The sequence below is a fragment of the Falco naumanni genome, chromosome 5 (genome assembly GCF_017639655.2).
Source record: "Falco naumanni isolate bFalNau1 chromosome 5, bFalNau1.pat, whole genome shotgun sequence".
NCBI lineage: Eukaryota > Metazoa > Chordata > Aves > Falconiformes > Falconidae > Falco > Falco naumanni.
Window position 1 is genome coordinate 40,209,726 of NC_054058.1, and position 25,849 is coordinate 40,235,574.

At 37.6% G+C, this 25,849-nt stretch overlaps 1 protein-coding gene across 1 annotated transcript in view; it reads left to right on the forward strand.

Moving 5' to 3' along the window:
• Window positions 1-24,561, forward strand: part of TMTC2 (transmembrane O-mannosyltransferase targeting cadherins 2) — a 254,292-nt gene extending 229,731 nt beyond the window's left edge. Inside the window, exon 12 of the mRNA XM_040596294.1 lies at window positions 21,881-24,561. Within this exon, the coding sequence (XP_040452228.1) occupies window positions 21,881-22,060 (180 nt within the window). The 3' untranslated portion in view covers window positions 22,061-24,561. The remainder of the gene's footprint in view (window positions 1-21,880) is intronic.
• The last annotated feature ends 1,288 nt before the right edge of the window (window positions 24,562-25,849 follow it).

Consider the following 25,849-nt stretch of genomic DNA (forward strand, 5'->3'; position numbering starts at 1 on the left):
TACATATCTTTCTTATTATTAACTCTCAAATTTAGCATAATAGTTTCAGAGTTGAAGGAAAAGAAGCCACTTGAGGAAATTTTCTAGGTACTAAGCAATATAATGCAGACATGTTAAGACAGAAGATCCCAATTGTTCCAAAGGGGTATGGAATGCAAATTAGGAAACCCTGGTACTACATAGCTACATCTGTAGAGGTAAATTATATGCATCCAGGACTATTTTGTGTTGATCCACCCAGCTCCTCAGAGCATACCCAGGTACTGCCTGAGAGACTGCAGTGGCCCCATCCACAGCTGTGAAGGAACCATCTTCACAGCTTGAAAATGCCCATAATTTAATTTATTATTTTGAATATAGCCTTCATATCTTCTCACTGTCTTGTGAATATGAAAGATCATCAAAATTGTATGAGTCAAGATACTAAAGAAATATCCTTAAGCCAAATACAGTGCTGAAGGATTTTTATTTTATTTTTTTGCAGAAAATTGAAAATACTAGGTGTATGAACATGGTATAATGTACAGATGCATGCACACATACAGTTCTGTATATATATATACACATATCTATATGTATATTAGTGTGCACTTGTTTAATGTTAGTTGCTAAGAGGTCTGTTCCCAAATTCCCTCTCGATGAGAATACTGAGTGGCAGCACTAAAGTCTTGTTCTGTGCAGTGGGTCAGCCTTGTTCCTAGAACTATTAAGTGCTAAAAGTATCTGTTTAACAGGAACCTTCCTTCCTCTGGTGCTTCAGATGATACCTGTTGACATTAGTTGATTATGGATCAGGATCCCAAGTAAACTGTCTCTCTGCTTTTTTTTCCAGTATGTTGTGGGTTTTTTCTCCTGTGGTTCACCAATCCCTCCTCCAGATCCCAAGTTGAAGGTCCATTTCTCTGTTACCAACTTCTTTCCTATTAACTATATCAAGACAATTGTCAGTTATTCTTGAGAATTAGACCTGTGCCTGGCTCCTGAGAGGTTTTCAGCTAATGCAGCCTGAAACAAAACTCAGATTTCCACTCTCTTGCATCCATTTCTTTACAAGTATTACATATTGTGTAATATCTCTAATATCACTACTATAAAATGCCATCCTTAGCAGCAATAAGATGTTAGTAACGCTACAAACTCAATCTTTTACTGATTGTTAGTGAATTTGTATACTCAGTGAGCTTTCATGACACAATTTTGTTTTCAGCATTTTTGCTTTGTTTTCCTTTTGCATCCCTTCCTTTGGTTTCTCAACTGTTCCTGTTGCTTTTGGAATACACAATACTTCCTCACCTGTTTCCCCGTATATAAGTCCTTTGGATCCAGAAGCTGCTCTGCTGAGCTCTTCTAAAGCCAAATCCAGTTTAAATGGCCAGCTGAGTTATAAGTTTCAGAGCTACTTGGCTATTTCAGGTTTTTTTCCAGACAGCACTCTCCACTCTTGCATTTGTCTCCCATGCAAGCCTTCTTTTATTTCAGTGTCTCAAGACGGGGGAGCAGCAGTGAGCAACCAATATGCCTTCATGTCTGAGTCACTTTCTCATTCAACTAATCCATTTTCATGAAAGTTGTGACTAAGGAGGCTAAAAACATCCCTAGAAAAACAGTGTTCAGTTACAGGGGAGATGTAACTTCTCTGAAACACGCAAGCCATTGGTTTTAAGAAAGCAAACAGAAAGATTTTAATTTTTTAGTATTGGGGGTGATTCATTCATCATTGAACTGATTCTGAGAGGACTGAAAACTATGGAAAATGCCATTTATTTCCTCCATGAAAAGCTTTGTTAGATGAATAAAGTATTTGCAAAAAAAATATACCCATAAAAGAACAATTGAATACAGCACATTTGTGTGTACAGGGTGTTAAAATGTATATCCACACCTTAACATCATCTTTGCTTTTGAATACACACCTTCATTCTGCAGAGTGTAAAAAAAATTAAAATATTTTGGTACAATAGCAACATCAGCTAAAATGCAGTTTGGGTGCAAAGAAAAACCAGATCTGGCTAGTATTATTATTCCAGTTTTAAACTTTAATGTTTTCTTAATAATGTTCATGATTGGCCTTATTTGCAGTAGGTGTTTTTATCCTCTGTGAAAGTAACTTCACATCAAATTTCAGAACAGCAGTATTTTCTGTAGAATATAGTGCTGCTGTGGAGATGGGAATCCTTTGTCTTAAATTTCACTGAAGAAACAAACATTCTCAAGAATTACGTCTGTTTATTCCCAAATAGGCTTCACAGACTTGACTTTCCCCTGGAGAGCCAAGGGGGCGAGGGGAATCCAGGAAGCAGTTCAGAGAGGGTTTCTGCTTTTATTTGCTATAAATTGTTTCTTACAGGACTCTCTTTTCCTCCTTCAACTCCATAGGTAACCTACAGAGATTAGCTTCCTTAGACCCTGGATATTTTTGAATACTTTCCAAAAAATGCATTCCCACATTGTGTGTTTATCATGATCAAACCAAAATCATTTTAGAGCCTTCTCAGTGAGAAGCACATATGTGTTTGTTCTAGCAATGTTGGCTTGGATATATGTTATATGTAGTCTAATTTTAACAAGTATAGTTGCATGAAGACACGAAAGTGTAAGTTTCTTGGACAGCAGGACATCAATGCAGTAATTATTCTGAGTGGGAGTATTGCTGAGGAAAATCTGTATTCAGAGATAGTTTCTAGGTGCCCTATGTCTGTTCACAAATCAGGAAATTGTTTTAACGAGTTGTTAGGCAGTCTAAAATGTGAGCTTTAAGCTCACTTTGTTGTGGAAAAACTGGTCATCTAGAAACTCTTTAAATTGGCATTCTTTACAAGAATGTGAGATATTGACTTAAGCTTCAGCTTTTATTCGACTTTTTAAGACATCGTTTGTGTATAGAACTGCATTTCTAATTTTTTAAGTCTGAACTTGAAGCAGCCAATCTTTGAAAAGCTGCTCTAGAACCCCCACATGTCCAATGGCTTTTGAGAGGAAAGGGCACTTTGAAGTGTGACCTCAAGAGTATTAAGTGAAAGAGAGCTCACCAGAGCCTTAAGACTTTGAGCCACCACCTTGAGCTGATTGGCTTAGAAGCATTCCTACAGGAGGTGCCATGACCTCCAAGTCACTGCCATCCCAAGCACATATTAGTGCTGCTTGCAATCTGGAGCTCATGACAGCTTTAAGCCCCGTGTCATCAGCACATTGTCAGAAACAGCTGTTTCCACTCTACTACTTCAAAAGGGCTTGATTAAATGTCTTACTGTAACAACATATATAAAGACACACACATAGAATGAGGGGGAAAGGAGAAATGTACTTATAAGTAAAATAAATACAGTTTCCACTAGATGGTTTAGTCATGATGTGGGGGACTAAACCATTTCTTGACTTGAAGGGTTTATGTAATCAGTTAACACAATATCATATTAAAAAGCACTTTCTACAAGTGCTGCTTTTATTTTTTTCCCCAATGCTGGAATACAGATTTCATGTCAAAGTCTCCAGGCTTGTAGTAAGCTCTCTACCTTGAGCTGTCTAACAGTAGAAAGAAGAATGCTGGTGGTTTCCAGATAATTGACTGTATTTTTATAGCCACCTTATAGATAACATGCTTTCAGTGCCTCCTTATGGGAAGTGTTCATAATATATGGGGTTTATTCATGGCAGGACCTCTAAAAATGAATATACTTCCGGTAGTATATACATCTTTAAAAAATAAAGTAGATGTTGGATTTTGTCTTGAAACATATGCAGCCAAGATCTGCTTTATTATGTATTTTTTCCTTAGGTGCTTCCATGCCAAATTTCCCTATTTGACTTTCTCCTGAACATTAAGTAATTCTCTCATATAGCTTTACCAGGCTGGGAGTAATTGTGAAGGAGACAGCTTTAATCCATTTTGCCAGCTTTGTTAAGGGCATGTCCTGTTACTGCCAGGGAGAATTTTCATAAAAGTTTTGAGACCTCCTGCTATGTTAGTTCTGCTGCTGATGGCAGTAATGAATGGGTTTACAATGATTCTTGAATTGTCTGCAGCTGATCCCCAATTGACAAAAACCTGGCATTGTTCCATGCTTCACTGGATCGAGTGTCATCCTCACATTGCTCCAGGGATGCTGCAGATCCCTCACCAGTGATGAATCTATTGCTCTTGCAACTCTTTGAGCAGGTCTGCCTAGTCCCTGTTATCCAAACCCAATTAGAGTGTCTTGCCATCATCCTCCTGGTTTTCAGAGCATAACATGTATAAAGCTGATGTAGCCCTCTAAAGAAACAGTACATACGTGATTTTTACACCATGTATTGTTGCCAGCAAAGCATGACACTTTCCAGCTGAGAATCCTTGTTTTAAAACGTTCTTTTGCCTATTTACCTGCTTATTCAAAGTAATGAACACATGGCAATCTTTTATCTTTATGGGTTGGTGCCATGGATCACAGGACTTTATTTTTAGTTAGTTAGCATTCAGCAGATTCACCTGATAAGTTGTCTTCCATTGCTTGTGTCTACCTTTGCAGAAAATACAAAAGTGGGCTTTGTGAGGCAGGTGGGGCTTCTACTGATTGCCTGCCTGCCTTCTGAGCTGCTTCTAGATTCTTCTGCCCTATGCCAGGGCTGTACAGCTTCCCACTACTAGCACCAGCTGCTGCTAAGCCTCACATTGTGGAAGGCTTCCTCTCAAGTGTGCCAAACTTTCTGCCTCAATGATGTGAATGGCTGTGGTTTCCTTCCAGCCCAGAAACACTCTTGGCCTCCTGAAAATGCCTCGTCTCTTCTCTGCTGGTAAAGGTGTGAGGAATAAGAAGACTTCCCTGGATCTAGTTCTTCCTCTTTTCCTACTCTGTTGCATCCTAAAGACTGAACCAATTGTTACAGGGCATGCAGGACTTTTAGGTACTAAAAAGAGTACTGTGGCTTTCTAGTGAGAACGTCTGCATTACTGATGTGAACTTTATTTGCAGATGGCATACTTTTAATAGTTTGACTTCAGACAGACACAGGGATGGGAGGCTTAGGCATGAATCTGCTCCACTGGATGGGGAGATAGTGGAACACCCTTAGAGAAAAGAGGACACCACTCTGATTTCAAAAGGATGAAAGAGCACTTTCTTAGTTCCTGTAAATTGGGTAGACTTCTCCATTGACAGGCAATAGAGGACTGACTCTTGAGATTTGATATGAGAATAGCTGTGAAATTTTTCAGCCTGCCTAGCAAAAGGCTGACCTGGCCTAAAGGTTGTACAGAATGGAGAAATTCAAGAAAATTAATATTAACTGAATGCAAGCTGCCTTTCATTTCAGGTAGAAAGGCTCTTCAGTGTCTGCACAAAAATAGCAACATTTCTCCATGTGAAAAGTTTATTCCATGCACGAAGTTTCTCTTCCCCTCCTGAGCTGGAAAGCTTTTTAAATCTAATTTGGGCCCCCAGCTCAATTTTCTTTTGTTGTTGTTGTTGCTGTTTCACCCCTTCCAGGTTCTTACACTCAGTTTCTCTCTCCTGTCTGGGGCTAAGTGCAAGGCAGATATGTTCTCTATCCAGCTATTTGGGGAAAACTGTGTCTTCTTTTGAACTGAAAGTTATCTTTCTATATTTGCAATTATATTTGTTCATGGTCTTCCTAAATATTTTAAAGAACATTTAGGGGTTTTGTCATACACAATTGTCAGCTTCAAGCCCTGCTGGTGTACAGGCTGTTGTGCTGAATCTTAAAGTATTCCTACTTCAGCAGAGATTAGTGCCTCCCACCTTATAAAAAACAACAGGAAAAACAAACAAAACTCCCCATATAGCATTTCGCATCCCTATGATCTCCATCAGAGGAAAAAGAAAGAACACAGACTATTAGAATGGGGATATTTACCTCTAATACTGAAGTGTAATATCAGGATGAGTTGTATAATTTGAAAACCAATTTACTCAGCTATCGAAAACACTGAAATTCTTTTGGGAAATATGAGAATATTTATAGCTTTACCCCAGAAAACTCTACATGTGTTACAGAGCTGTGGCAGCTCTGTAAAAGCAAAGATTGAACATGCTTCTGGGTGATTATTAAATACTTAAATCTGTCTCTCTATTGTGATCCATCTTCATGTAAGGTGCATAGGAGATAGCTGGAAATCATGTCATTACAGTCCTCAGCTTCAGTTTTGTGAGGGTTAGAATATGGGGAGTTCATTTGTACTTTTCTGATTATCCAAGCAGTTCAATATGCAAATAGCTGAGATCAATTGGCTCACTCGGTGTAATTTGTGAGCTTTGGAATAGAATTAAAATGCCTTTAAGTTGCTGTTTATTTCCCATCTAGAATAATTTGTTGTACATTGACATCCTAATCAATACATAAGTATTTTGTCTGTGCAAGTTCTAAATTACTGAAAAGAAAATACATCGGAGTTTCTTCTGCTTACATAGATATTGCATTGCAGTAACACCATTGAGGTTTTTTATAGCTGCTTCTGTTTCTCCTGCGTGTGAGAGGTCAATGGAGCTCTGTAGTTACTGATTTCTTCAAGTGAAATTGTGCAAGCAGCTCTGAACTCTTAGCGGAGTTTTTCAAAGAGTAAGCTGCATACCCAGAAACACTTAGCAAAGTAAGCCAGAAACTTATTGCCATAGTAATTTGGAGTGCTTTTCATTTCATTTTTAGGTATGAAAATGTTTACAGATTTTCCATAAATATTAGTCCTTCTATGGTCTAATTACTAGCATTATGTATTTTCTGAATCATTCATCTTTCTGAACTGCAAAATGTATAGACATGCTTTTCTTTAACAGGGGGAACAAATGTTGGAAATAAGCAACTATATACTAACTTCTCTTTTCTAACGTAAATAACCCTAAGATCATCATTAAATTGTCAATTACTATTACCAAGAACAGTTGAAACAGTAATTTCATGCTTAATGTAATTTGAGAGAAAAAAACCTCTCTAATAATTCATGCACTATTTGTGTAGGACATAGGTCATATAAGGTTTTCAGTATGTCAGGTGGCAACACCTTGTGCTGCCTGGAGCTCCTCATAAAGTCTTTTATTCACACAAAAAAAATACCCCAAACTATTTTGTTTTATGCACCCATTTTCCATTGTAGGCTGTATTGCCTCAGTGTTAAAAACGTTTATGTGACTAAATCTCTAAAAAGTGAAAGACCATGTTTTCACAAAAATCATGCATGTTTCTTATTAGTTCAGTGATGTTTCTTAAGAAGATATTCACCCTGGTATTAAGCTATAGGTTCTGGTTTCTCTCCAGACACCTACCTAGATACAGAACACTGTTCTTCCAGTCCCATCAGGTGATTGTAATTATCAATGGATAAGTTGTAAATAAAGAGAAGACATTCTCATACCAAATAATACTTGAGCTATTTTATTGTCAAGTCCTTGATTCAAAAATTGTATAGGACTGTACCTCAATTAACTTGAGCGGAAATCGTAGTGTTTTCACATTTCTTTTTCTGTTTTTCATATGTGGAATAAACAAGGGGAGTTAGAGATGTGCGCCTGCCTGCAGGGCTATGATCTTATTGGCATTATGGAGACGTGGTGGGATGGCTCCTAGACTGGAGTGTTGGAACGGAAGAATACAGACTTTTTAGGAAGGGTGAGCAGAGGAGACAAGGAGAGGGTGACCAGCCGGAGCGCATGGAGCTCTGCCTGGGCGTGGATGAGGAGGCAACAAAGAGCTTATAGATCAAGATTAAAGGGAGGGCAGGGACAGGTGACATTATAGTGGGGGCCTGCTACAGGCCACCTGACCAGGAAGACTGGGAAGATGAGGCCCTCTCTGGACATAGAGGCAGCCTCATGTTCACAAGCCCTAGTCTTTGTGGGAGACTTCAACCACCCCAGCATTTGCTGGAGGGACAACACAGCAGGGTATAATCAGGAGGTTCCTAGAATGTGTTTCCTTCTCCAAGTGATAGAGGAGCCAACGAGGAGAGGTCCTATGCTGGACCTTGTTCTCACCAACAAGGAGGGTCTTGTGGGGAATATGAAGCTCGAGGTCTGCCTTGGCTGCAGTGACCATGAAATGGTGGAGTTCAAGATCCTTGGAGCAGCAAGGGGAGTGCACAGCAAGCTCACTACCCTGGACTTCAAGAGAGCAAACTGGCTTCTTCAGGGATCTGCTTGGTAGAATACCATGGCATAAAGCCCTGGAGGGAAGAGGGGCTCAGGGAAGCTGATCGCCTCCTCCAAGCTCAGGAGCAATGTGTCCCAAAAAGAGGAAGTCAGGCAAAAATGCCAGGAGGCACACATGGATGAACAACAGGCTCCTGAACAAAATAAAACACAAAAGGGAGCCTACAGAGAGTGGAAGCAAGGACAGGTAGCCTGGGAGGAATACAGAGAAATTGAGCAGCCAGGGATCAGTTTAGCAAAGCTAAAGCCCTGATAGAATTAAATCTGGCCAGGGACATCAACGGCAACAAGAAAAGCTTCTGGAGGTACATCACTGATAAAAAGGAAGACTAGGGAAAAAGTGAGTCCTCTCTGGAAGGAAACAGAAGACCTGGTTACACAGGACATGGAGAAAGCTGAGGTACTGAATGGCTTTTTCACCTCAGTCTTTACCGGTAAGTGCTCTGGCCACACTGCCCAAATCACAAAAGGCAAAGGCAGGGACTGGGAGAATGAAGAAGCACCCACTGTGAGAGAAGATCAGGTTTGAGACCAAGGAATCTGAAGGTGTACAAGTCCATGGGACCTGATGAGGTGCATCTGCAGGTCCTGAGGGAACTGGCAGATGAAGTGGCTAAGCCTGGTGAAATTCCCACTGACTGGTAAAGGGGAAACATAAACCCACTTTTAAAAAGGGAAAAAAGGAAGACCTGGGGAAATTCAAGCCAGTCAGTGTCACCTCTGTGCGTGGCAAGATCATGGAGTAGATCCTCCTGGAAACTATGTTTTAAGGCACATGAAAAATCAGGAGGTGATTGGTGACAGCCAACATGGCCTCACTAAGGGCAAATCATGCCTAGCAAATTTGGTGGCCTTCTATAACGGGATTATAGTGTTAGTGAATGAGGGAAGACAAACTGATGTCATCTACCTGGACTTGTGCAAAGCATTTGACACTGTCCCACACAACATCCTCGTCTCTAAACTGGAGAGACATGGATTTGACAAATGGACCACTCAGTAGATAAGGAACTGGCTGGATGGTCACACTCAGAGTTGTGGGCAACAGCTTGATGTCCAAGTGGAGACCAGTGACAAGGGGCATTCCTCAGGGATTGGTACTGGGACCAGAACTGTTTAACATCTTCGTCGACAACATGGATGGGGGGATGGAGTGCACCCTCAGCAAGTTTGTGGATGACACCAACACGTATGGTGCAGTTGACACACTGGATGGAGGGCATGCCATCCAGAGAGACCCTGACAGGCTTGAGAGCTGGGCCTGTGCGAACTTCATGAAGTTCAGCAAAGCCAAGTGCCAGGGCCCACACATGGGCCAGGGCAATCCCAAGCACAAATACAGGCTGAGCAGAGAATGGATTGAGAGCCGCCCTAAGGAGAAAGAATTGGGGGTGTTGGTGGATGAGAAGCTCAACATGACCCAGCAGTGTACGCTTGCAGCCCACAACGCCAACTGTATCCTGGGCTGCATCAAAAGAAGCATGACCAGCAGATTGACAGAGGTGATTCTCTTCCTCTACTCAGCTCTCATGAGACACCACCTGGAGTACTGTGTTCTGCTCTGGGGCCCCCAACATAAAAAGGACATGGGCCTGTTGGAGTGAGTCCAGAGAAGGGCCACAAAGATGATCAGAGGGTGGGAGCAACTCTCCTGCGAAGACAGGCTGAGAAAATTGCAGTTGTTCAGCCTGGGGAAGAAGCTGGGGGACACACCTTATAGCAGTTTTCCAGAATCTAAAGGGAGCATACAGGAAAACTGGAGAGGGACTTTTTACATGGCATGTGGTGATAGGGCAAGAAGTAATGCTTTTAAACTGAAAGAGGGTAGATTTAGATTAGATATTAGGAAGAAATTCTCTGCTGTGAGGGTGGCGAGGCACTGGCACAGGTTGCCCAGAGCAGCTGTGGATGCCCCATCCCTGGCAGTGTTCAAGGCCAGGCTGGATGGGGCTTTGAGCAACCTGGTCTAGTGGAAGGTGTCCCTGCCCACGGCAGGGGGGTTGGAACTAGATCATCTTTAAGGTCCCTTCTAACCCAAACCATTCTATGACTCTGATATCTGGAGTCTTTATCTGGTATAGGGATATGTTCAGTCCACCATCAAAATTATTTGAACAAAAAATTTTGTGAGGTCAGCTAGGTCTGGCTCTTGGAGCGCAGATTTGTTTCATCTAGCATACTAGTGGGTTTTGTCCACATCTTAGTAGGCACATACTTTTTTTGCTGATTACATTTCAGTATGAAAATAACTGCAACAGTTGTGCTTGTACTTAACTATGATCTTCATTTACTGAATAATTAAAAAAATAGTTTTGCAAAACTAATTAATAGGAAGTCACAGTGTGGATTTGTACTACTGACTTAAATAAAAGGAATCATGCTTTGAGATGATGGGAGGCAGTAGTTTGTAAAGATGCAGTCTCTTTGCTGAAATTATGGAAGTGATGATGTATTATTATGTATGGATAGACCTATGCACTTGATTGTGATTCACAGTCTCATAGTAATATAGCAGGGGGTACTATGCTGCCTGCATCAGTTCCTGGAGAGTACAAGATTGGCTTTGCCTTGTAAATGTAGCCCTCAGTGTCAATCAAACATAAAGTGCCATGAAATATAGAACTCGGCAGTAGAGTAGCATTTCAGAAATTAATCCATCTGTTTGCACTCAATTAAAAGAGAATCCAGCAAAGTTTTTCTTAATAGAGTATTCCAGTGCTGATTCTAGAAACAATGCAATTAATTTATTATGCAATTAGAACTGATAAGAAAGTTAAATAAGCCCAGCATTAAATAAGCCCAGCAACAGTATATTCTAATTACATTCTTATTAGGATGTTTTGCAATAAGTAACTTCCTAATTTTCTTCCTAATCTATAGTTCTGATGTATTTCTCAGTCTAGGAATGATTTTTAGTTGTGGGTTGGCAGTCCTATTTGAATCCCCACCCACCCCCAAGTTCTGGAGAAGTTAGGTTTCTGTTTCACAAGATGGTTTTGATATTACTGGTATTCTCTCCCACCCTCCCATACCTCTGTGTGTATCTAGGTGACTGTATAGGTGGAAAATGCCCTACAAATAAGGGTGGTTTTGGTCTGAGATCTGCCCGAGTACTGTTATGTTTGCAGACTGCTAGGAAGGGGATGCATAGCAAGTGTCTTGCTGAAGTAATTTTCTTGGGATTTGTCTTTAAGTGTAACATCAGTACCAGTTAGAATGTATTTTTCCCTGGGAAAGTTACAGCCTAGAGGTCTGGAAAGCAAATACTGGAAAGCAAATATACATTCAAGTGTACCTACACTTTTGAAACATGCCTTCCATATAATGAACAGCTCTGTTACTGAGACAGTTTTACTAATTCTTCAGGTGCTCCAGTAAAGATTGTTTTTCTGTAACAGTAAGTAACTTTAATCTGACATTATGGTTTGTAACAGTGCCAGTTGCCTCAGCATCTGGCTCACTCAAACTTACTAAAAACAATTACTGTGTGAAAAAAAATAGAAATCTTTTGCAATATAGCAACAAAAGTAAACATGAAAATCCACAGTAAAACCCTAAATTAAATTCCATATGAAGGTTTGCTGTATGTCTCTCTAGATTCTATGGCATAAATAATTGATACATTCATGGCAGAGTTATTTGATGGAGTTTTATTGTAACTCAGTAGTTCTGCTTCATTTCTTCACATTCTAACTGCATTTAAATACACTTAAAATTACCAAGCTTGTTTTTTATTATTTTTGAAAGATCAATACATGATCCTTCATTAGTTCTGTTTGAAAAATTCTGTTCTGATAGCTGCATTGATGGACTTTTTTTTGCAGATTAGTTCACAAATTGGGTGTTTTACCCACGATAGAAGAAGAAAATTCTTTCTGAACAGAGATTATGGAAATTGCATAGGAGGCAAACCTTTTGATTTAGGGTCAAAAAATGAGCTTTAACAAAAAGATTGCTGGTAGGTAGGACCCAAAGTTAATTTCTGTAGGATCCTGTGGTGTTCATATAGAATGTATGGTATGTATAGTGAAAATATTTAATGAGAAGGCAAATTAACTTGAGCTGTTGACTACAGAACTGAATAGCAATTCTGGTGGCCCTGGATCATAGTTTGCCCCAATCACAGAGGGTTTTTTTCTGGGGCAATTTGGAGCAAGCATCTGGTTTTATTGAGTAATTTTTGACATTGAATTTCAGAGGCAGGAATTGAACTTTGATTTCTTGGTGCTAATCCTGCAAATATTAGTTGTTTTCTTCTGCTTTTAGAAATAATTAATTAAACCTTTTAAAAAAGGAAAATATTATTCACAGCATTGCTTCATGTGTCCATTTCCTAAAAATGTAGTTTGAAGAATACAGAAAGCTTCTGCTTGATAAAAGCAGCACATGCAGTGTCAAGTACAACCCTTCAGAGTAGGATGCGTAGATCTACCACTGAACCTGTCTTATTGCTGTTGATATTACTTACAAAGCTCAGTAAACATATATGTCACTGATCAGATGTAGTAAATAAGGCTGCCCTAGCAGAAAGTAATTTTATTTTTTTACAGGTCACAACATTGTAAAAGCCTAGCGAACAATTAGTGCCCAGTGGTCTTACTATTAGCGACCAAAAGACCAAATTTTAGAAACTACAGCCTTAAAATCTTTATGCTACAAGAATCAAAATTAAATCCTTGTGTTTACTCTGGAAATTAATAATTTTAATATGTACTGTAGATTTAATTGCTAAGTACTATATAGGGAACACCTGCAGGTTGCTGGCTGCCAAAAAGTAGGGTATGAATTCTTATGAATTACACAGAGCACTGTAATTCAGCACGTTGCAAAGGACCAATAGTATGTGCCTCTTTTCTCAGCTGCGCTCATCATCCTGTGGGTAAAACTGAAATCAAGACACTGTGTGGGCACAAACTTTGCACTGTGCAACAATCATGGCAGTGATAGATGAAAAAGGACAAAAGGGAAGGAAAAAAAAGATTGATATGCAAATACTTTAAGATTTTCCATGCAGAAATTTCAGAAAAGAAAATATTTATGAACAAGATTTTTTCAAGCATTTTCAGTTGTGTCTACTCTGAAATGAAAATGTAGATCCTTGAACAACACATTGTCTCAAGAGTTTTGTTATTTATTTCCAAAGTTATGGAGTTAGTTTGTATTTGCAAAATTACCTTGGTAATGTTTCCACATCCTGAATTTGCATTTTTTTGAGCAACTTGAAAATATCTTCAGACATATTGATAAACTGTGTTACTATGGAAAATCTATTACTTCATGTGATAGATGTCAACTGTACTTTCCTGCCGGTGAAATTATTACCAATAGAGGAATAATGATTGATTCTGTTGTCTAGGGAGGGTTAGCCAAAAGAAAATGTGTTAATGGAGGGATGGAATGAAGGCTAAAATTCATCCTAATACATCCTACAATGCTTCATAATGTTCTAGTGTTTTCTTTTTTCCTGTTTCTGTAAAGCTTTAACACAACACGTTTTCTGTGGGTTGGCTTGATAGTGATTGTGTGTGATATAAGCCTTGATCAAATTAGCAAGTTTTCTCATTCTTTGTGCTCAGAGCAAGTATGTCAAGTTGCATAATGGTTTACACAATGTGCCTGAAAGGTATACCTTACAACTGCAAACACCTAAATGGTTTTCAAAAGCACACAGCAATATCAATATTAATCTAGTTCTCAAGCATTTAATTGAGCCGACTACACTTGTCAGCCAAAGGTGCAAAGCCTTGTTTCACAGTTAACATTCGTCTGAACATCTTGAGTCAAAATACTGGAAATGTGGATTTTGAGATTCCCTTAATTAGAACTTCACTAAATTTTCAAGGCCAGAAGTGAACACTTCTTTCTGAAATTTCAGTAGTTGACTATTCTACTCAGAAATGGAAGCTCTAATGCAGTACTTCACATGCCTATGACTAGCATCTTGAAAAACTATACAACCTTCTGTGGGTACTGATGTATTTGATCAGTATCTGGGCAAAAGCAGGCAGATTCTCAGCAGGCATTTTTGTTTTCCAATGACATTTAATTTGATTGAAAAACGTGAGCTTTTTTAGTAGTACATACTGTTGAGTATGATTATGGTCATAACCTCAGATGATCTGTAAATTGGAGTTTTCTCTGAAGATTAGCCCGTTTTGATTGTGTTAATATGGACATCTATTCTAATCAGCTCTGCGTGTTTGCTGCTGGGTGACACAGAGTATTTTTTTTTTTTTTTAATGCTTTACATTTCTCTTAAATTAAAAGTGGGGTTTATCTTTAGGCAGTAACACAAAGCCATTTATTTTTCTGGTTTTCATGATTTAGAAAGAAAGTGCATGCAAAAATACATTTTTGATATAATTATACATTTGCAGAACTGAATTGAATTCTTTTAAAAACTTTCTTACTAGGACAAAATTTTGTTTCTGAAAGATTTAGAACAATTTCTATTTGTCAGTATGATAGTACAGATGACATTTCTATTCAGCAAGTTTCTCACTTGCTGGGAGTACAGACTTCCTAATTAGCACGCAGCATACTTGTGTTAGGTAAGGTATAGTTGTTAAATGTTTTATACCATAATCATAGCTATGTATTAAAATTATCAAATTACAGACATCAGAGCACAGTTGGATTTCTATAAACAAAAATTAAGTCATTTGAAGATTTTTTTATTAAAATCCTAAAATGCTAGGAAAATTGGATAAGATTATCATATCCTATAGTGATGACAACGTTTGAGTTGGAAAGCAGGAATTTTAATTAAAAACACTTTGAGGCCTGGAAAATGTTTTTGGGGGGTTTATTTTTTATAGTATAACCATAATATTAAATATGCATAACGTATGTTCCTGTTTAGCTTTTATTATGTTAATACAACTATGTTATCTAAAAATGTCCATCACAGCTTCTAAATAAACTGAGAGTGGTTACTGGGAGGTTTTTTAAGCACAAATCAAAGCAATTGATGTATGGTCATTGAGGAAAAAAATCTAGATACACAGAAATTACAAATGTAAGTACATTTTTGTGGGACTTTTTCAGCTGTTGTTATGATCTGCGGGCTTTACCAGTTGTAACACGTGCTTTTTTGTTAACTTGCTGATGTGTAAAACAGTACTTTGAACTTATATAAAGGCCAATGGTAGATAGCTTTTCAGCAGCAAGATATATACATGTATACATACTTGTTTGGTTTTGGATAACTATGTTTTTAAAACTCTGAGCAGTTAAGATGAAAAAGACGTTGAGGAAAAAAACCTCCATTGGCTGGAGAACATCGATGCTAAAATGTCCCCTATTGATGTGATAATTTGAGAAACAAAGTAGACTGCTTGATGCTTCCTTCCCATGCCAAGTCAAGAACTCCCTGACTTATGGCTGTTGGTTTCCTTAATGATACCCACATCTGAATCCACAGGCAAACTGAATAACTTCACATTATGCTTGTGGATGAAAATTCCCATATCTGCTACCCATAAATAAATTTTTAAAAAATATTTTTTTAAAAAAAAGTAAAACACCCTGTTTTCACTTTTTAATTCCTGGTTTTAAATATACATATCCTATAGTTTGCAATTTTAGACAGGGTACTCTCCAGTGTTTGAAAGCACACAAGATTAGATGCATATAAACAATTTCCATGTATATTCTCCTTTCACCAGGCAGGTTAAAGTGTCGTCTGTTTTGAATGTCCAGAGGAGAGTGTCCAAATGTAAAATAATAATAAAAATATAAATTAAAAATGTACATGACCTAACGCTACTGTAGTATCATCAGTTGTTAAGGTGAACAGGCATTAACTCGTGCAGTTCTTCAACCTTATTAACTTGATATATTATCCTAACCGGAGACTATTAAATAAATAGTTTTCAATACAACCTATTTTTTTCCTATCTACTGTATTATTTATGTGTTTCTTTTTGGGTATCCTTTTTCTTCTAGAAGGTGTTCATCTTCGCTAGAGATACTAGCTTGGTGAAAAAAAATATGAAGATCATACTAAATGAAGTCTTTTTCTGTTTAGTGACATATTAGTAGGTTGTTCTTCATCAGCGTTAACAGCGTAGTACTCTTAAAGGTGGTGACTAAACCCAAGGACCCACTCCTCTCTAGAGCCTAGGCTTGTTAATTAGATTTATATAGCTATGTATGTTAGTCAGTCTTAAGGTAATTAGATAGGGATGCAATCTTCCTTTGCAGTAGAGGCATTTAGGTCCATTTCTGACTAATACAACCATGGAAACTGCTCTTTGCAATGTTTATTCAAATTAACACTTGCAGGGAGAATGTTTTTCTCTCCATTTCCCTCTTCGCTATTTAAGCTGAAAGCTGTTGTCAACACAAAAGCATACTTACTGAAATTGTTCATGAGCAGACTTGCAATTTAAATAATGTACTTAACTGTTGTAGAGGAAAAGTGGCAGAGCATTCTTCCATTTTAAGAGTTTGCAAAGATACTGATTTTTCTGGTTTTGCAGCAGAACTGAATGCTTTGCTGCCTGGACTGATGATGACACAGGAAATCCTTCTCAGCTCTGAATTTTATTATTCTCTCTGACACATACTGTTTTGCCATACTTCCTGTCATCTTGTTCCAGCATGCTTTTTGCACCCAGTTTTCTGTTACTAGACAATTTACTCACGTCATCTTAGCCAGCTTACTGGAGATCAGCGTCTTAGTTGTGATTCATGTGCTGTTTGGAACAAAATACCAGACCTAGCATATGCAAACTGAACTGCGTTTCTTAAGAAGCCTCATAGCATAGAGAACCAGGCAGAAATGTGAGTCTCTGGAAGGAATAACTGGCACTTGGCTTATCTGGCAACACTAGGTCACTCCTATAAAAAAGTTTACTTCCATGTGTCATAACTGAATTTACGATGTTGTCAATGTATTGCATTGGAGAGTAAGATCCAGTTGGCAGCAACCATCTCACTGCATGTCCCTCCCCTGCCTCTCCTTTTACCTTCTCTTCACACCTCCATGCTTTAAAGTAGTATCCTTACCTCTTGGGGCAACTCCTCGGTCATGGTTTTACTCAAAAGTTGTGAGATCTGTCAAAAGCAAGTGCCACCTCTGAAATTATTCTGTTGCCCACAGTTGTCTTTAGCGATAAAAAAGGAGCTGTTGACATTTTGATGGCTTCAGAAAATACCATGCTGCCCTACAGCAATAACACCAGTAATAAAAGTTCAAGTGAAAATTCTTGCTATCACTGTAGGAGGATAAAAAAGGTATGACAGTACATTATCTGATGGTCACTGATAAAATGAAGCAGTCACCATGTTTTGCTGTCATGCTTATTGAGCCATTCTACAATAATGCTCTGCTGCTTCACTACTCGGTCATTGTACCTCCTATGTCTCTTCACTTATCAAAGAGAAGTATCTGAATTCTTCACCCATATTTAACTAGAAGTGCTGGGATGGAATATTCACATGTGAATGCAATTTCATGTCCTTCTTTAAGTATGGACTTTACTCAACAGGAACCCTTAAAAGAACAAGCTGCTTCTTCATTGCACTGTTTTAAAACAAAACATTTAGCCTCTGTGTTTCTGATGGGTTGGCCATGCCGATTACTGTATTCATTAAAGAATCCTGGTGGTGTTTTGAAACATCTTCAAGATCACACACTACAGTAATTCATTAAGAACAAGAGGAATATTGGCAACATCTTTTCAAGTGACCTTTGAAAATGGCTAAGTGGGAAGTAACTTTCACTGGTGATTCTGCTGGAGTAAAAATTGGCATGGTTTTCCTTGTAAGTAGCCAAGCAGCAAGAAAATGCACTTTCATCTCAGAACCTGCTGCCCTGGCCCTCTGTGGTGTTGGGTAGAGAAGGTGATCTGTAAGCAGAGCTTTGAGAGAAACAATTTCGGATTTCATTGTTTGTGTTTGGGCTGTTGTTTGGTCATATTTGTCTGCATAGAAGAGGCATTTTGAGCTAGATTAAGTGTTTGTGTATCTGTTTCTCTCTCCATAAGTTCTTAGGCATGTATAGGAGTAAACTTGTCTTCTTTGGTTTGGGACTGTTCTTCTGATATGACATTTGCTATATGTGGAGCCAGAGACAATGAACAAGGAATCAGTTCATCTTCTGTGTCATTAAGATTCATTCTGTTTGTGGATCCAAAACCATATTTGGTTACATTAGTGTAATCCTGAAATACTGCTCAGAATTGTTTTGAATTATTTGGAGATTCCATAGCTCTCTAATTTTAGAGAGCACTTTAATTTACCTTAAAATTTTTGCATGCCCCAAGGCCCTCCTTTTATTTTGGCAGTATAGTAAAGAGAAAGTTTGAAAGAATTGTCATCAGTGTAAACCAAAACCACCTCAGGCAACTAAATGCATGCCTTTTGCTATTTTGTAGTTCGTTAACTACTCTTGTTATGCCTCCCCCCTCCCCATGGCCACCTACCTCCACCCATCCCCCTGTGTTGTCGTCCCCCTCCCCCCCCCAAAAAAAAAATCAACCCCAAAAACAACCAAAAAACCAAACCCCAACACTAAGGAAACAAGAACACCACAATAAAAATGCTAATAAAGGGAGTAATTCCCAATGGACCTTAAAAGACAGCATCTGTAACCCCGATAGAAATGCCAGTCAGCTTTTTTTGATGTAAAGCATCTGTCTCCAACAGGAAATGAAAGCAGGCCTGTTTCTCCTTTAAAGTCTCTGAAGTAGTAGGTGGTGTCATTTGTTATACAGTGCGACAAGTCCCATGTTATTGCGCTGGTAGCTGCTGACTGCCTTTGTTAATGTACTGAAAAATTTTATCAGCTGTCTTTAATAAAAGACAATGTATGTGAAAAAAACCTGTAGTAAATGTCTCTTGCTCTCTTGTCCTCAGACCATTATCTATAGCTGTCAGAGAGTGATGGCACTGATATATAATCTTGCAGTCACCCAAAATTCTTGCAACTGGTACAATAAACCATAGATACTGGGGTGGCTAATACCCTAGAAAGTTAGAGAGCAGTCTCTGAAATCCTGTGCACTTCCTCGTTTGAAACATGAAGGGGTTGGAAGGAACTTTCAGCACTACCTGAAATAAGTTATCGGTTCACACATTCCACGGATACATCTGTTTAAAGCATTAATGTCCTAAAATGTCTTGAGTCTCCAGGAAATCGGGAATGACATGTAGAAGTTGGAAAATGTCAAGTTCGGTTAAAAGGTGTGCAGCGAGTTCTTTTTCTAGATGTTTTTGTTGCTTGCTCTAGTGAAATGATATATCACGTTAAAGACATGGTGGCAGAAGAGTTTTCTTAGCTAGGCATATAGTCTTATATATATGACGTTCTCTAGAGTACTTGATTAGTACCATACACATACCATATTTTCAGGGGTGTGTGAAGGAAGTGGAGAGGAATTCTGGAAGCCATATGAGACAACTGTGTTACTTCCCACACAATAAGTTTGTGGATGCTGTAGAATTAGCCCTGAGCACATTTTAATGTGTGTCTTATTTAGTATGAGTCATTCTAGGTATAACATTTTTCAGTCCTTAATCATTGTAAGCTTTGCCTGGATGCAAAAATATGTACATGTTTATATTTCAAGTGAGGAGACAGTTCTCTGTCAATAACTGTGCTCTTGAAAAAAGCTGTTTGATTCATAAACTCTCATTAGACAAATAAGGAGCACAAATTTGGGTAATGAACTATCTTACTCATGATTTGAGAAAATTCTCTCAATCTTATGTCTAAAAATAAATGAATAAATAACATATGTGGATATTTAGACAGCCATCTATATACAGCGGGGCTGTTTTCTGATCATTCTTCACTTACATCACTGCAAAAAACCCAGAACATCTGTAATTAAGGGGTGTATTATTCCATTATAAAATAGTATGCAAGACTGGCACTGTCAAGGTGGAGCTATGATAATGTGGCTGCTGATATGTGTTGTACATAGCAAAGATTACCTTTCAGGGCCTTGGTTTTCCTTCTCTGTATGGAATATTACTGAAAAGGAAATTTTGGAGAGTGTTTAAATGGGAAAACTTTGTAAAATCCAGTTGGTTTTGTTTTGATCTGATTTCTTAGTAGAATGAAGTGACTGATTTAGGGGTGGTGGAAATAATCTGTCAGGATAAAAGCAAGAAAAAAATAAATCTAAAAATAACATATTCAGATTCCACTGTGTTAACATTATGAAGTTTACAATAGGGAGGGCTGAACTTGTTTTGTTTTGCTTGATTTTGAAAGTCTGGAAGCCAGTTGTGAAAATTTAATGTGTCACAATTCCTTGAATTTTTGTGATACATGTGTTAATAGGTGAAAAGAATCAGGAAGAAAGCTGGAAAAAAAAAAAAAGAAATATTTTTAGGATATAAAAATTGATATTTTTCTGAACAACATTTCCATCACAAAATTTAGGTTTTGGACACAAGAATTGTGAGGGGAGGAGGGGGTTTGAAGATTGGTTCAGAAGGATAAGAGTAATGAGTTTAACTTGCTAGTTGGAGAGGCTTGGAACATAGGTAAGTCTTCCTCATCCTAATGACTTCCTATTACCACATCAGTCTGGGAGGCCAGTTCTAGTGTGTATTTTATTTGCCTTCTACCTACCGTATTTTTCTGAAGTTATTGTCACTGAAGGGCTTCTAAAGCAAACCAGCGCCCCCACATAGTAGTCTGAAGCCAAGTTTCCATGTGGCTTCACATTTTGAATAATGCATCTTGATCTGAACACTGGTGAGTAGTGTCTTGAAACACCCTCTGAGGCAAAATTAATGTGACTTGGAAAGTGAGCATTCCTGAAGCTCATTGAAATTGATAGTGACCCAAGGGAAGAACCATAGTGAACTTTGTGTAGAACTTTTCCCCCCTTTTTCTTTGAAATGCAAGGTACTGGCTTGGCAAATGCCTTTCCTGTGCTCTTACTAGGATGTGAGTACCTTAGGTACTTGCATAAAGGTAGGTTAGACTGTTCTCTTCAGCTTCATAAACCTGCTTTTCTGCCCTTGTAATATTTGTTAACCCCAGTAACTAGGCATATTTAATTATCATGAACAACCTATTATTTCATAATAGAATAATCTAAAGATGAAAAATTAAAAACAAGGAACAGTCTGCTTTCACTAAAGATGGAAAAATTGTTAGTAACATAAGAAGCTTTTCAACATATTTGTTATGAAATTTTCACATCTTTGTTATTAAAATAGCATGTGTTTCCACCACTGTTAATTTTATTCAGTTGTTCATTAAGAAATAATTGCCACAGCCTGAATTTAAATGGATATCGTAGGACCCCTGAATCTGGGAACAGATTGTATTTTCTACTAGTTATAATTAAGACAAAGAGAAAAAGGGGATGAATTCCAACGTGTTAACTGTTCCCAACGATTATAAACTCTTTACTGGCAATGGGTTGAATTAAAACTAAATTCCTGTCTTTAATCCAGTCTTGGATTACTTTAATTTTCTCTTGGAAACTGTGCTATGCTGACATTACCACATGTAAAGCTTTATGAGGTCTGTGTTTTCTCATTAAATAGAGAAGTCTATGTCTGTAGACACCAGAGCTTGCCCTGTTTAAAGCATAAAGTATACAGCAGCTGTTCAGCAACTTTTTCTTGTTATCTCTGTTTGCTTAAATTGGTAAATTGCTTCCATGAAAAGTCTGCAAACATAAGGGAATAATTTGCTTAAGTGGAAGAAGATAGTCTGAAAAGAAAAACTGAAAATGCTCCTAATATTTCCCCTTCCTTTTTCTTTGTACCAGTATCCAGCTGCCCTAATGAATCTTGGAGCCATTCTTCATCTGAACGGTAAACTGAAAGAGGCCGAAGAAAACTACCTCCTTGCTCTTCAACTTAAACCTGATGATGTCATCACTCAGTCCAATCTTCGCAAATTGTGGAATATCATGGAGAAACAAGGTTTGAAGACATCCAAACCATGATGATAAAAACTCTGAAATTTTTTTTTCTTAAGTTGATTAAAACCATGAACTAGAATTTCCACAGAGCTACCCGATCAGAAAACTCATTGGACTTGACTGCAAGGATCAGAGGTCTTAATTGCTGCTAAGAGAAGCTATTCTGCTTTTTTGGCATAAGTTTTTTTCGCTAGATAAATAGAAAAAGGGAGACTTTGAGATATTCATGAAGGACTTGTTGCCCCACAAAAAATAGTTAGAACCATAGTACTTGAGAGAAGGTGTTTTGGCATATTTGATAATTGCAAATCCCATATTGCTCACTTTCAGGTGTGTATTTGGAATGTATACTGTCATAGAAATACTAAGGGAAAATTGTACAGTATACATTAAACCATATGGGAGTAAAAGTGGTAATAGTAGGTTAAAGTATTTTGCTGATACTGTAACTCATTAAAATGTATACTAAATCCAGTGTGTTTGCAGTTTGTCTTAATGCTGCTGTATCTCACTTTAGGACCACTTGCTTACCAATTTCACAGCTTATATAGCCTTTTTTTTTTTCAAACCTGTCACGTGATTAGATGACAGCGTTAAAAATTGTTTACTTGAGAATATGCATATTATTTCAGCTGGTTAAGTTTTAATGCAGTTTTCTTGAGATACACAATTGGCTGTGGGATAGACAGAATGAGCAAGGAACCACCCATATTCTTCTACATCAGGTGTGTATGTAGAGCGGTTAAAAAACAACAAAAAAAAAGTCCAACCAAAAGTTTGGAGGTGTGATTTAGCAATACAAGCAAGACTGATATTTGCCCTGATATCAAATGGATGTGGTCAGACTTCTGTCTTCAGAAAAAAAAACAACAAACACAACAAAAAAACCCCAACAAGTATTATATAATGATGTGTTTGATTCTCTTTACATTGCTGTCAGATAAGACCAACTTTGAAAACTTTGAACTGTCTGCCTACAATATTTTTGCAATAACTCAGCCAAGTGAGATTCGAAAATATTAGTGCTTGGATATGCTACAAATGAGATTTCATGAGCAACTCTGAGAAAAGGGAATGTTACACATTGGTGAGGCTAGCAAATAACTGAAGGGACTTGATTAGATCATGCTTAAAACAGTGTAGATCAAGACAAATCTGTGAAGGGGGTTGTCAGATACTTTTCACAGTGATGGTGTTTTAAAAAATAATTCCTATTCAGATTCTAACCAAATATTAGCATTCTGTTTGTATTCTGATATGCGCTAGCAGCAGAGCTGTCAAATATCTAAATATGCTTTTGGTGAGATTCAATTTATTTTTGTTTCAGAATGATTTGGCCTATTTACTGTTTTAGTCTTCAGTTTTTAAATGTAAAAATAATTTATTTTAAATTGCAGTGTATTGAAGCTTTAGTCAGTTTTTTCCAGGCCATTTGTTAACAGCTTCCTTTCTTTGGAATAAGTATTATTGCTTGTAAGAAAATTTACTATTTCATTTAATGACCTGTTGGTATCTGCTTCAGTGTTCTTTTCATAATGATAGATACAATGTTTAAGTGGTAGAGCACCTTGAACTGAAGCTTCTTCAGGATCTTCTGTTAAAAACTTTATTACTGAGAAAGGGTTTGGGGTTTTTTTTTGTTTTCTTTTCTTTTTGTTTTCTTTTGCTTTTGAACTGTTAAGCACCATTCCAGCAAAAGCATAGAGAAGAATACTTTGCTGTATTTATTTATTTATTACTTGACTGCAGCAACATTACCTGCCATTAACACAACAGTCTGTAAGTGTTACTATTTCTTTTATTTGTTTTTCCTTGCATTTTTTGTGGTTAGTGTGTGTACCTAATGGGAAAGGGGATGCTTGAGTTATACTGTACCTTATTGGTCATTCTCCCCTTACACCTGGATTTTAAATCTGTATTGACGTAGATTGGAGAGTAGCTGTTTTGAAGTCAGTATAGTAAAAAATTGTAGTCGTGTGTGTTTCTTTTTCTTTCCTCTTGCTCGCTAAAATACCGTAAGTTGCTAAGTTTACAACTGGCCTGCCAGAAGGGCCAGAGGGGCAAGATCGTTTGGTTTTGTGGAGTGTGTCAAGTTTTTCTCGAATAATGTTATAGCTGGAAAAGCAAAATTGAAGGGTCAAAAGTTGAATTTCTACTTTATCATTGAAACCAGTGTTAGAATACAATGGTAGCTTGAAAGTATTCTCCTGCTTTACTGATTTTCTGGAAAAATTATAGAATTAATTAGATAGCAAATGTAACTGAATTCAGTATAAAACTGTGGTACCCTGCAGCTTTATTTGCTCAACAGCCATCAAACTTTGATGGCTTCTTGGTCTTAACCATTCACTATGTTATTTGTTTCCTTCAACCTGTACTCATTCTTGTTTAGTAATTTTTATTCGTTGCACAAAGGGGGGAAAGGGGGAGCACTCCTGTGATGCAGTGTCAAGCTTGCATTGATAAATGTTTTTATTGTTTCTTTAAAAAAAAAAAAAAAAAAGAAAAGAAAGAAAAAAGGACTAGCGCAAATTTAACAAGAATGTCCCTGAACACATTTTTTTAATATAGGTCTGGGCTTGATAACTTTCTTCTTTTGGGATAAATTTAAAACATGTTTAAAATATGTCTCTCTGCTCAGGGATTTATGGCAGATTATTGCAGACAGTGCTAAAAAGAAAATTAAAGAGCACAAGACAAGTTTACTAAATTAAAATTTTATTTTTTGAAAAACTGTTATTTGTATAAATTATCAGATTTGTAGGCTTTCCTTTTTGTAGAAATAATTGTTTATGTGCCAGATAAGAGAATTTCAATTTTGTTTTCAATAATAAAGCATTGATAACTAATACACTGTGCATTCCTTTATCTGTTACTGTAACAACAATTTCTAAAAAAAATTATTCTAATTTAATGAGTTATATTGACTGGTTTACATATGGGAGAACTATACACTGTAAGCAGAGTACAACCTATCACAGCTGGCTTTCTTCTGAACTCTATTGCAATTATACTTCAGCTGGTATTTTCGAAAGTGTTCTCTGGAAGCATTTTTTAATATTTCTACTCACTAAATCTAGCCGAAGGACTATGGCAACTGTTATATTTGATCTTTGTTTCTAAAATCTGTGGGCATAAAAGCAGATGAATAAGATATATTAATAGATCATTTTTATATTGACTTACAAACATGATGTCGGTAAAAACATTTCTAATGTCTAATTGGCTACAAAAGCTGGAAAGAAGACTTCGCTTACGTACGTGGCCTTTTTAGTGTCTGAGATCACCTTTCTCTTGTGCTGCAATGTCACATGATCAGTTTCAAATTTGCTGCCTTCCTGTGCAGGAGATATCATGAAGTACTTGACCTTTCAGTTTCCTCTTAATCTTCTATGGGCAGAGCCGCCTTAGCTCAGTGGACCTAATACTAATATTTTTATACCTTTCTAGTTCTGTTGCATTCAGGTCCTATGCATTGATAGGTTTGCTCTAGAGCTGAAAAACATTCATGGACATGAGCAGAGCACTAGAGAAGCTTGGGTCACTGACTTCCAAACTCAACTGTCATCCCTTATTTTTATCAAAGGTCATGCTTTGCCTTCAGATGTGGTCATTCCTTGCCTAAATAGGTTTTGATGAAATGGGAGATGATGAACACAGAGTATGCAAAGAATAAGCTGTTCTGTGTCACTCCTTTCTCAGGGAAATAGTCTAAACATGTGCTTGAATGCCTGCTCTAGCATCTTCCCCCTAAACCCTTCTCTGCAAGATCCTGTTCTGCTTGCCTGTTTTGCCGATTGACTTAATACCAAG